The sequence below is a fragment of the Camelus bactrianus genome, chromosome 17 (genome assembly GCF_048773025.1).
Source record: "Camelus bactrianus isolate YW-2024 breed Bactrian camel chromosome 17, ASM4877302v1, whole genome shotgun sequence".
NCBI lineage: Eukaryota > Metazoa > Chordata > Mammalia > Artiodactyla > Camelidae > Camelus > Camelus bactrianus.
In genome coordinates, this window is record NC_133555.1 from 32,592,451 (window position 1) to 32,605,603 (window position 13,153).

Consider the following 13,153-nt stretch of genomic DNA (forward strand, 5'->3'; position numbering starts at 1 on the left):
AACTCTAACATAGACTATTCTGAAAAATCAGTCCAATGACAGATACTCAAGTTGTCTTAGGAAAAAGAGATACAAGTTTCTGGGGAAGAAGAGAAGGAGGATAGAAATACAGTATAAAAAGAACTGGCTTGAATCCATAATTTATAGAATCCTGCTGATCATCTATGTTGAGAACAAAATGCTGAAATGTAACAGAGTGCTATTAACACTGTCTTGTTTTGTCTTAGTGCATTCAGTCACATGGGCTAACTGTTCCTCTAAGTTGATTCATAGTCCTTTTCTCTGTTTTGGTGATTCCTTTTTGTTCCTAAAAACATGTGCATCTTCCCTGTCTTCATCCAGAACAAGAGAACAATAGACCCAGAGTTCAGGTTGTAGACTTTTCATTTTGTGAAAGAGAACCTAAAGGCTCAGCAACAACTTGCCCAAGATTACAAAAGTTTAGATGAAGACAGTTGCCTTGTCTTGAGGGGTGTTCCTCTCTCTATTATATGTTGAAGTACTGAGGTGAGTACTGAGGTTCCCAGGCCACAGTTACAGCTTGGCTTTAGCCAGTATGGACTGCCCCTAATCTCTCCTGCATCATCAATTTCTCCCTCCCTACCTGATCAATCTCACTGGCAAAAATTTAAAAGGACAAAACCTGTTCTCTACCTATTCTTGTTTGAGCCTCTATCACTACACTGAAACTGAACATCAAGGGCACAAAGGGCCCCGAGGGCCCCAAGGGCCCCCACATTGCTAACTCCAATGGTCAATTCTTAGTCCTCATACTACAATGACTACTGATAGACTTTAACTAACACAGTTGATCACTTCCTCTTTGAAATGATTTTTTTCTAGCCGGCTTCCACAGCACTTTTCTCTTGAGTCTCCTACTCTTCAGTGGCCATTTCTTCCAAGTGTTCTTTCCTAGATCATCATCATTCCCTCCTCACCTCTGCTTATCCAGTGCTTAGTCGCTCAGATCACTTCTCTTTAACTTCTCTTATTCCTGGAATAATCAAATCTCATCCTGTCCTGTGATATAAGTACCATTCATACACAGATATATTCCACTTTTAAAAAATCTCCAATGTAGAGTTCTCTGAACTTCAACTCAATAGTCTAACTGCCCTCTGGACATCTCAACTTGGAGGCATAAGACACATCAAACATAACATGTCTCCCAAACTGAACTCCTGTCTGCCCCCAATCTGTGCTTCTCCCAAGCTCAGAAAATGGCATCTTCACATTGTTCAATTAAAACATTGGAACTCATCCTTATCTACCCTCTTACACAATCTATCTCTGACACAATCTATATCCATTTCATCAATAAATCCTACTGGCTCTATCTTCAAAACATATTCAGAATCCAACTAATTCTACCACCTCCACCAAGCCACCATCCCTCCTGCCTGGAATTTTGCAATATCCTCCTAATTAGCCTCCTTGCTTTTGCCCTTATCTCTCTCACAGCCTGTTCCCTGTGTATCAGCCAGGGTGATCTGTTCAAACCCTGCAATGGCTCCCACCTCACAGAGTAAGGTCTCCCATCGTCTGACCCCAAGGTCTTTCCTCTACCACCCTCATCCTGGTATACTCTGCTTCAGCTACCCTGGCTCCTTGCTGTTCCCTCCACACACCAAAAGAAAAGCTCCTACCTTTGGATTTTTTCTCTTGCTATCCTACCTGCCTGGAATGCTCTTTCCCTAGACAGTCACCAAGCTAGCTCCCTCATTTCCTCCATGGCTCAATACAAAGTCACCTAATCAAGTGGAGTCTTTCTTGACCACTCCACATAAAGAAGCATCACCCCACATACATACTTCACCTAGTTCCCCTTTCTTCATAGCACTTAACACCTCTGACATACGGTTTATGTACTTATTTATCATCTGTCTCTACCTAACTAAAATGAAAATCCCATGAGGAGAAGCATTTTTTTTCCAGACTCTTATAGAAGAGGCATTTTTATTCCCTGCTATATTCCCAATGCCCATGCCAACGCCTAGCAAAAGAGTAGCTGCTCAATAAATAAATATTATTTAATGATTGAATGCATCCCTTTCCCTTGTCATTCTCATTACACTGTATTGCTCTCCTGATGCCCCATGCGCTCTTTGAGACCTGCTACTCTTTTAGGCACTAATACTTAATGGGATATATAGATTTTTAAGCAACTTTGACCCCAACAGACTCTATTAGGTACCTTTCTAACAATACCTTGATTTCAACTAATGCATGTGACAAAGTTTACTATGGTAGTCTTCCATATAAATGGTGGTCTGTGGGCTGGAGAACAGTCACTTGGACGCACAGATAGATAAGTAATCTTATTCACTGAATGTTAATGGTTCATCTGAAGGGAGGTGTCTGGCAAAACATCACCAGGTTCTATTCTTAGTTCTATCCAATTCCATTGTCCCCAATGTCTTGGACAGCCAATGGAGATGACAAATCCATTATCCAAGCAAAATGAAAGAATGTGTCAATACAAAAGCTTATGCATGAATGTTCACAGTGGCTTTATTTGTAATAAAAACAACAAAGAACACCCCCCCCATTAAAAAACAGGGAAGCCAGGGAATAAACAAATTGGGGTATATCCATACCATGGACTACTACTTGGCAATGAAAAGTAATGAACAATTGATATACACACATGGATGAATCTTAAAATAATTATGCTGAGTAGGCAGGAGGGTATAGCTCAAGTGGTAGAGCATATGCTTAGCATGCATGAAGCCCTGGGTTCAATCCCCAGTACCTCTTCTAAAAATAAATAATAAAACCTAATTACCTTTCCCTGCCAAAAAAAAATGCTGAGTGAAAGAAGCCAATCCCCCAGAAAGAGAAAGAGAATGAATGTACTATATGGCTCCATTTATACAAAAGTCTAGAAAATATAACTAATTAGTAAGGACACAAAGCAAATAAGTGGTTCCCTAGGGACAGGGTTAGAGGGTAGGGAGGAGAGGGAGAGATTTCAAAGGGGCATAAGAAAACTTTCAGAGGTGATGGATATGCTCATCACCTTGATTTTGATGATGGTTTCATGTACACAGCATACAATTAAACCTCAATAGAGCTGGAAAAAAAGAAGAAAATCCAAGTAACTTTTGAACTGTATAGAATTCTGACTATACAGCCTCAGTAGGATATAGCAAAAAGGAAAAAACAAAACTACCCCCCCAAAAAATTTTGAAATTTACTTAGATTTATTGCTTGCAGTGGAACTATTTGAAACTATTTTGTATGTACTATAGGACTGAGCAAATGAGTAGATATATTGATGCTGCTGGGAACCAGTTGTCACTGTGAGAGAAGGGAGATACAGATAGTGAATGGGAGAAGGATTAAAATTATGAACGACTGTTACGAATATATCATTTAAAAATAAATGTATTTCCTAGCTCTGACCACCAAAAGAGGCTTCTGAGTAATCATGAGCAAAGATACCTCAGTAGTCATGAGCACATGTACACACCAGATCTTGGTTTCTAAATAGCATTCCCCTCTGAAAGAAACCAAGAATTCCCGCATTGGAACAGAGAAAATACAAGCTATGTCTAGAAATATTTTTGTGCCAGGAAAAAAAAAGGAACCCCCCCCCCAAATTGTAAGGGACATGTCAAAGGAACAGAAGTCAGCTGGAAGGGGCTCCCACTAGCCAAATCTGGGACAACTTGAGCATCAAAACAAACATAGGAGTGGATTCTATCACACTGACTTTCTTAAAAAAAGGAATCCAAGTAAAGTGGAGAGAGAAGGCTCATCTTTATCTCAAGAAATACAAATGAATATAGAAGAAATATAGAATCAGAAAAATCACCATTTTGCACCTACCATATTAAAAACTGATTCAGGCAAGAATCATAAATGGAAGCTGAAAATACTGCATTAAAGACTGGAGGCAGTGGTATTTCCATAGTTTTAGGTTCAGAGCAAAACCGAGAGGAAGAAACAGAGATTTCCCATATACTTCCTGTCCCTACATATGCATAGCCCTCCTCCATTATCAAAGTTCCCCACCACAGTGGTACCTTTGTTATAATGGCTAAACCTACATTAACACATCATTATTATCCAAAGTCCATAGTTTACATTAGGGTTCACTCTTCGTGTTGTACATTTTATGGGTTTGGACAAATATATAATAACATGTATCCGCCACTATAGTATCATACAGAGTAGTTTCACTGCCCTAAAAGTCCTCTGTGCTCTACTGACTCATCCCTCCTCCCTCAACAAACCTCTGGCTATAACTGATTATTTACTTTTATTTCTTAAGAGTAAAAACTTAGAAAAGTAAAAATGAATGGAATGCCATGGAATTACAAAACAGTTCTGATTTTGAAAAATCTTACATGGCACATGCAAAAAAAAGATACACAATGGGATTCCCCAGTTTTTAAAAAATATACATTTGCATAGCAAAATAACTGGAAAAACAAAATATCAGTACTCTTACTATCTTTGGCTGATGGAATTATGGGTGATTTTTGTATTCTTTATAATGTTCTATATTTCCAAAATTTGTTTAATAAGCACATATAATCAGATTGTTACTGTTAGATAGCAAAGTCAACAACTGGTTTGGCATTATAATAGATTTTGAAATATTATCCAAACTCTCTAAAGAAGGATCTAGGATTATTAAGCAATCGCAAGGTTCATAACATTTATTTATAAATGTTCTTAGAAGAAGAAGACATCTAAGCTCAAAATAGGGATGTCTAGTGTGACAGAAAGGCCATAATAAATGGTGAAAACTATAACCTCCATAACCTATGCTGCCTTTTGAAGGGCCCTGGGGGCTTCCACAGGAGGGAAAAAACAATGGCTAGGATTCCCATTAGACTGCTGAAACTACTCCCAGTGCAATTCTTTACAAGACAAAAGCCACCCACTCTGATCTTATTCCAAAACTCTGGAGGTTCCTCTTTACTTCTTCCACTTTCAACTGCTCAAAGAGCATGACTTTTTCTGCAGACTGCTGCGATTTTCTGATAGGTTCAGAACTCAAAATAGCAGCTGTTAGAACTCAAGCAAATAAACTCAGAGTTCTAGATGTATCTCAGACCACCATTGCTGGCCTTACGTGCTCAAACCCCTGTCTATCTCACCCCAGACCACTGTGTCCTTTGCTTTCTACACTCCAGCCACCCTGGCCTCCACCTTCTTGATTTTTAAACAAGCAAAGCTGTTCCTACTCCAGGGCCTTTGCCCTGGTCCTCTGCCTAGAACACTTTACCCCTGATTCTTTATATTGCAAGCAAAGAGAACAAATAGAAGGCAGTCAGAGAAAAAGCGAAAATTAAACTCCCTGGAGGAGAGTAAGAGACCCAGCTTTCCCTACCCAGTGGTCCAAGGTGAAGGGGGTCAGCCTGAGGCCAAAGTTGATATACAGCAGGGGGAGGGTATAGCTCAAGGGGTAGAGCACATGCTTAGAATGCACTAGATCCTGGGTTCAATCCCTAGTACCTCCATTAAACAAACAAACAAACAAACAAACCTAATTACCTACCCCCCAACCAAAGTTCACATACAGGAAGCTAGCCTTCTGTCAACAAGACAGCTACGAAGCAGGTTCCAGAAGAGACTAAGCATGCCCATCTCTAGCTGCAATTCCAGGATCCTAGTACCCTGATATGCCATGTAAAAGAGACAAGAATAAAATGAAAAAAAGGTCTATAAGTTTTAAAGAACGTATGAGCCCATCAAGTCAGTTTTCTGTGTCCAAATATTGATCAACTTAAACAAGGGCTTCTCAAACTTTTCCACTGAGCAATCCTTAATTCCCGCAGAAAATGTCTCTTTGGGGCTCTTAGGGCACCTCCAAAGCATTCAAACTCTATTCTAAAATTTATTTGAGTGTTTGCTTTGGCAGCGCATATACCAAAATTGGAACGATACGGAGATTAGCATGGTCCCTGCACAAGGATGACACAAATTTGGAAGCATTCCACATTTTTTCTTTAAAAAAGGGGGACATTTTGCAATCAAAATTTAAAAATAAATAAATAAATAAATAAAATTTATTTGAAGAAATTTTTATTTTAAAAATTCATGTGAATTCTGATTTCTCTGCCTTTATTTCCATTACAAAAACAGAAACTTTTACATCCTTACCAGTTAAAGTACTGAACCCCCAAGCCCTGACACTACTCCACCAATTTTCCAATAAAACTGACACTCTAACAAAGTTTGTCATGTTTATTCTGAAGCTCCATAAAATCCCAGTATCCCTACCAAAACCTAAGGAACCAAATTTGGAAATAAAACCTTTTGGTGAACAATCATTCTTAGAATAACCAGTAACTTGTTTTAAGTACATAATTTCTGTCTGGGGCTTCAGTTTGTTTTACAGCACAATTCCTTTAGAAAAACCCTACTCTTCTCTTAGCCAAAAGAGGTTGTTCAAATGTGCCAAATAGCTTGGATGAGCAGAGGGCTCTCAGAAGAAAAGGGTGGTGGTGGCCCCAGTACCCCTGCTGAAGAACCAGGAAAATACCAGAGAAATCAGCACAGGTAACAAAGTAAAAAACACTGGAGGAAAAGAAGTGGGGCATCTGGCTTTTCTTTGCCAATATTCCATAAGAATAAGGTTAGCTTAAAAGAAGCACTAGGGGGAGGGAGAATCTCATTATTAACTAAGATTATGGTACACCTGGAAAACAACTGGAATTTGGGAGTGAAACCAGGAATTGTATTTGTTAATCCAGATGAATGTTAATAAAAATTACATGAAGTTCTTGTTGAGCGAACAAATTAAGTTCTCAGAATCTCCCCCACCCTCCAACCTTTGGTGAATATTTAGGCCCAAGTTTCTCCAATGTGTCCCCCTGCTGCAAGGGGACAGGAAACTACATTGGGTAAATTAAGTTAGGATTTTTGCCATTTTTACAGACAGAAAGACCCTTGGAAATATCCCTTGGTCTAGACACTCTATCACCTGTAGTTGTCAAGGACATGAAAGGAAGAATCTATTGTAGGCTTAAAGAGTTGAGCGACACTGAGGAAAACAAATGTGCCAATGAACCAGCAAGATACAGGAAAACCTCTTTGCAAACATGAAAATAAAAGACTGTCACATGCATCAGCCATGCCATACTTTCACATCTACTGGAACACACATTAAGCAGTAACTGAGAACAAACTTTCTCTGTAAAGCCTAGATTATTCTAGGAGTTCCCTTCATCTGAATATTTCTAAGTACCTTATCTACAGCAAGAGATTAAACCTGAAGCTGAGCTAGAATAAAATACTGAGCCAGAAAAACCATTGCATAGGAAAGCAGGTTTTGAATCTCTGCCTCTAACAATGACAGACCCCAAAGGGGCTGACATCCAACCTTCCCTGCCATTCCAAAACAGAGGAAAAAAAAAAAACAGGAATGAAACACCAATCTAAAACATCTCACAACATGCCACAGGTTCCCTAACATGTTATAAACAGAAAGTACTATCTTCTTCCTCACTTTTTTGAAGATGAAGTCATGGTGCTGTCCCCCAGTAGTCAAAGCCTCCATGTTCTACCACAGCCAGTTCTCAGACTAATATCTCATAAGTCAACACTCAAAGGTCAATATCAAGGGAAGATAATGCCCCAACTTAATGCAGCAAAGCTAAAAATATCTTTAACTCCCCCAACCACTCCCTATCTTGTTCCTCCCACCTTTGAAAAGCTTTCATCATCCTTCCAGGCTTTATATACTCCATCTTCAACCTGCCCCACATAGCCAATAAGTTATCAAGTTCTATAAATTCCACTGCAACAAATCTTACTATATATTCCTCCTGTGCAGATTAACTGACTCAAACAGTTCAAAACCTCATTAACCCTTCCCATAAAGCTCTAGCACAGACCTAACTGGTTTTACCTATCTACAGGCCATTTCTGCTGTATACTGCTAGAATAACATTCCTAAAATAAAAGGCCTAATGAACGCTCCTCAGTAAAAACCTCTATCAATTCCGTGCTGCCTATAAAACAAATTCTAAACTCCTTCATGATCTGACCAGAGGCCATCACTCCACTCTGGCTGTCCTCCTAATGTGTTCAATTCTATACCAAGTAAGATAGCTCATCATGCACTAGCATATGCTATACTTTCCCTTCTGCTTCACCTTTATTCATGCTATTACTTCTAACTGTCCTCTCATCTCTGCTCAACAATATTACCAATCAATTTCTTCCCTCAAAGCACAAATTAAGAAAGAAAGCAAACATATCACAGGCAAGGAAATTACAGGAATCTATGGGTCCAAGACCACTAGACCACAAAGTCTCAACATAGGGACTCTGCCACTGACTCCCTTCATGATTTGAACAAGTATGCTCCACTCTCAAATCCTTGGACCCAAGTCTGCACGTCTGTCAAAAATGAGCTGAATGCTAAAGGTCCTTCCAGCACTAAAGTGAGGCTTCTGGAGAGGAGGAACAATCCATTTCCTGGGAAGGAGCACATGAGTTCATTGTTGCTGTGTTTGTCTTAGATGACCTAAGATATCCAACTGCAAACACCAAGCTCTCTCAGGAAAAATTATATGAGAAGAAAGATAAAGCAACCTCTGTCACTCACTGGAGCTACTCACCATCCAGCAGGTCTTCCTCATCATCCCTGCCATGCTCCTCCATTGCCACCTCCTCCTCCTCCTCCTCCTCCTCTTCCGCATCCTCCAGCTCCACATCTGGGTCCAGGTCTGGATCGCTCCCTGAGGCGGATTCGTCTGACATGGCTCCCAGAGGTCCTCAGTGGACATTACCGACTCATGGTCCACTGCAGGGGTCCTGGGAGGAGGAAAGGAGGCATCAGAATCACCAAGGGCTTCACTTAGGAGCATGAATTTTTCAAGTAGAAAATGTCAAGGGTGAATTCCCTGGAGCTTTTCTAAGCAGGCCAGCTAATCATACCAAATTCCCAAACTTCCTCCAAAGTGCACTGGCCCCAAAACATATTTTGGTGTTTCTCTGCCCAGCTCAAGCTTCTCTTAGCTGCTTGTTTGGTCACTTTAAGATATTTTCTTGTCCAAACACACTATACACCTCAGAATTCCCATTTGTTCATTCCCTCATGCATCAACTGTTTCCTGAGCACCAACTCTCTCTCTATTTATATATACACATAAACAAATACAGATATATAGTCACAGGCACTGTGCTAGGCTTTGGGGACAGAGTAGGAAAGAGAAAAAAGCATGTTAGGGGATGCTAGGAGGCTGGTGTGTGCCAGAAGGAGCTACTATTTTATGTTAGGGTGGTGGGCCCCCCACTGAGCAGAGGCCAGAAGAAGAGTCACACAGACATCTGGAAGTGGTGTGTCCAGGCAGACTGGGCAGCAAAGGCAGAGCCCTAGAGTGGGAGTAACTGGGAGTGCACATGGGATAAGGAGTGGACCCTGCCTTGGAGCACTGCAAGGAAGATGGTCCACTTTCCAATCATCTGAATGAAGAGCTTCCAGTGGGCAACTGGCTAGTCACCACACTGTCACTCCTCCAAAGCATGTAGGGAGCCTCAGGTTTCCCATAGCTCAGAATATCCTTGTGCCAACATCACTGCTTTCAGGCTCTGCCACACTTCTTGGCCCAGTTCCAGCTCCATTTTTTTTCCAAGAAGCCTCTGTCAACTGCCACAGCCTTCTGAACTCTAGTAGCCATGCTGACCATGCTGACCTTCACCGAAGGCTTTACATGAGCTACCTGGCAAAGTGATTTGCTGCCTTCTGTTTCTCAACTCCTGACCCAGCAGTAGGCCCCTATGGGCAGGGATTTAGCTGGGAATTGTTTCTCTGTATCCTAGAGCTAGCAGCATGTTCTATCCAAATCATTCATTCATTTGCATTCACTCCCTCTTTTGCCAACCTGCTCTATCATGTCTACTATGTGTCAGGCACAGTGCATGTCTGTCTGTTTCTCTCTCTCCACTTTACTATTAGCTATTAAAGGTAATTTCTTGAGAGGAAAGAAAAAACAAGAAAAAGAGAAAGCTAGATGGTTGCTCTGTGATAAAGCAAATATAGCAAAATATTAACATGAGATTCACTAATTATTTTGATTTTTCATGTATTTCAAATTTTTTATAATAAAATATGGGGGAGGGAGGCACAAGATAAATAATCTTTTATAAGACAAACTGCTGTTGACAACCACAACAACAATTAGGTCATTCCTCCCATCTCCCAAAATTAAAATTAAAAAAAAAAAAAAGGGAAACATAAGTCTCTAATTATTCAACACAAATACTATTCCAGAACTGGAATCTTTTATTAAGGTCCAGACACAATTTGAAAAAGAATGTCTATGTTCTCCTGAACAGAAACAAAACAAGCAAACTGGATCATTTAGAGTGTTAGAAAACTGTTAAGTTTAAGACTGCTCAGTTAAAAATGACAGGAATTATGAGTGTGTGTCCCAATGCATCACACTTAGCTTCTCCGGACAACCAAATCAAAGAATAGCTGTGAAATGATTTAGTTATAAAATTTAAATTTTTGCACTAATAGAACACTTTCAAAAACATTTATAAAGGGCATTTAGGTACAAAGAGAAGAAAAGTGATCTACAAACACACATGAATATAACCAATGTTCAGAGAATCCTATGTCTTTAATTCATCAGGCTTTAGAAAGGAAGTAGTAAATCAATTAAAATTAAACATCAGAGGGGTTTAGAAGTGAAATTTATTTCTGAACATTAGTATAATGATAATTTATCAGCAACTACTCTGTACTTAGAAGTCAATGTTCATAATCAGCATAATCCCCTTGTTTCATCCTAGACTGCTTGAGGTAAGTGTTTTGCTTACAGTGTGCATGGCTGATTATGGAGTAGCTTTTAGAGAACAATTTTTAATTAGCAAGTACATTTAGGTAACTGAATGCTTGTCATTTTAGAGAAGAAATTGTGTGGTGGTGGAAGAATGACAATCACTCAGAGGTAAGCAATAACAGTGAAAAGCCTCCTGTAAACCCCAGTTAAAAAACATCTTCAAAACAATCTCAGCCCCTAGCTCCTGAGAGAAGTAAACATCAAACATCCAACAGCCACACATATTACTAGAATATGAAAGACATTGGTCCAGTCCTCTTCTCAAAACATTTTAAAAACAGAGGACACTTTAACATAGCACTCAGGTCATCAGATGTCTATAACAGAGAAGAAACTGGAAAGTAATAGATTTCTTAACTCCCACCAAATGTGGTATTTCTCTTTGTCTGTCTTCCACAAGCCATGAAATTTCTTTAAAGAGATGACACAATGAATTCTTTTCTCAGCTCTTTAGAACCATACCAATTACTTAAGGGACAGATTTTGCTATTATTGATCACCTTAAAAAAAAAAAAAAAGCCAACCTTGAGGGGAAGCAGCAGTCAGTTACACTGTAAGAGGCTCCACATACACAGACAGGCACTTCTATGTGGGCACAGCCTTTCAGAACACAGGGAAGGCAGACCTAAGTCAAGAAATTAGCTCTAAGTAGAAATGTTAGACAGACATGAGAAAAAAGTTGGTAAGAAAAAAAATGCATCTCCCCATTTGCTCCTTATCCCATGTGAAACACTGCTTCAATCTCTAGCGAAGAGGAGCTCAGCTTCTAAGACACAGAAACCAGGAGAGTGATTATGGATGTGCCGCACCTTAATAAGGACCAATACTCCTACACAGCAAATTCTGGTAATCAAAGTCTATTTTAATGAAAATAGAGAACTATTTAAAGGAACTCCAAAGAGAACCAATCTGAAAGACAAATATTCAATTCCTAAGTAACATGTTAATATCTACAGTTTAATATATTGGGTTTGCTAAAAGGAGGCTATAATTATGAAGAAACATACAACCAATCCCAGTCGAGCCCCTCACAGCAATCTTGAGAGTGAAGGAAGAAGTTCTTCCGCCCTCCTAAATTCAAAGACAATGATGCCTGTCTATAGAGTGTTGCCTGGCCAAGAATCAGCAGAATTAATCATGTGGGCACAGCCCTTAGACATACTCCTGGCAGGGAGAACACACAAGAGGAAATTAAACATACAAAGACAGACAGAGAGACATACACACATGTACATACACTCAAAGCCTTTGTTCACAAAGCAGACCACGTTTGGAGAGCCCACAATGAAAGCATAAAACTGCAAGCACATACTGCTTCACCACCGCAGGGCAGCCAGTGCAGTTTTAGAGATGTCTTTGTGGTCCTCAGCAGCATCTTGATCCTGCCTTTGATATAAAATAACCAATTCCAAACTACCATGTCCTCATTAATTTTGGTGACTTTGAGTAATGTTAAATTTCCTCAAATGATCTCAAAGCAACTCAACAGCAAGTGCCACTCATACTTTTTTCCCATTAAGAATATAAATAAAAACCCATGCATTTATACATTTACAAGAGGAGAAAAGTCTTCAGAGCATGATAATATTCAGGCCAAAATTTTAAGCAACGCCCCTTCAAAGAAACCCATTGGTCAAATAATTTATATAATTTAAAGAAAAACAATTACTCACTAAGTACCCACAGGATTCTTCCAGTCTGCTGTGAGAGAGCTACTGTGGATCTCTAAAGTTATTTCAAAACACCTTTCCCGTGCAAGACAAAGATGACGTATACTTTAAACTTCCAGGTAGCCCAAATGTCTTTTGATTATCTTTCAGTTACTGGAAAACACATTGAACACACACAAAGCAGCCACAGAACTAAACTGACAGAGCTCAAAATATTTTGTTTGTAAATCTAGTAAGATTTTTGGCAATTAGGAACTTAAGACAAAATAAGGAAGGAAAGATGAACAAATAGATTCAAGACTCCAGAGAGAAGAGCCACAGGAGACAACTCTCCCAAAAGGCAATGCAGTGAGTGAGGCCAGGCCTAGAAACTCAGCACCAAGCACAGCAGAGGCACTGGAGCCATATTTAAAGAAGCAGTCAAATAACCTAAATTCTAGCCCCAGTCTACAGGAAACCAGCTGCATGACCTTAGGCAGATTGATTCTCCCTCAGCTTCCACTGAGGCTCTTTTTCCAGCCTAGGGGAGAGATGGGCCTGAGTTCATCTTCAAGATCCCTTCCAATTTCTCTGACAGCAGTTCTTAAAGGGTAGTCCAGGAACCCCGGAGGGTCCTCAAGATCCTTTCAAGGGAGCCAAAAAGTCAGAATCATGCACAGGTTAAAGAGC

At 39.8% G+C, this 13,153-nt stretch overlaps 1 protein-coding gene and 1 pseudogene across 6 annotated transcripts in view; one reads left to right on the top strand and one right to left on the bottom strand.

Annotated features, from left to right (window-relative positions):
* Nucleotides 1-13,153, bottom strand: part of RAD54L2 (RAD54 like 2) — a 106,907-nt gene that overhangs the window by 45,652 nt on the left and 48,102 nt on the right. For all 6 annotated transcript variants that reach the window (XM_074344794.1, XM_074344793.1, XM_074344796.1 and 3 more), the window contains one exon: nt 8,583-8,778. In XM_074344794.1, the coding sequence (XP_074200895.1) occupies nt 8,583-8,724 (142 nt within the window). In that variant the 5' untranslated portion in view covers nt 8,725-8,778. The remainder of the gene's footprint in view (nt 1-8,582; nt 8,779-13,153) is intronic.
* LOC123612581 (U6 spliceosomal RNA) lies at nt 5,860-5,960 on the top strand (annotated as a pseudogene).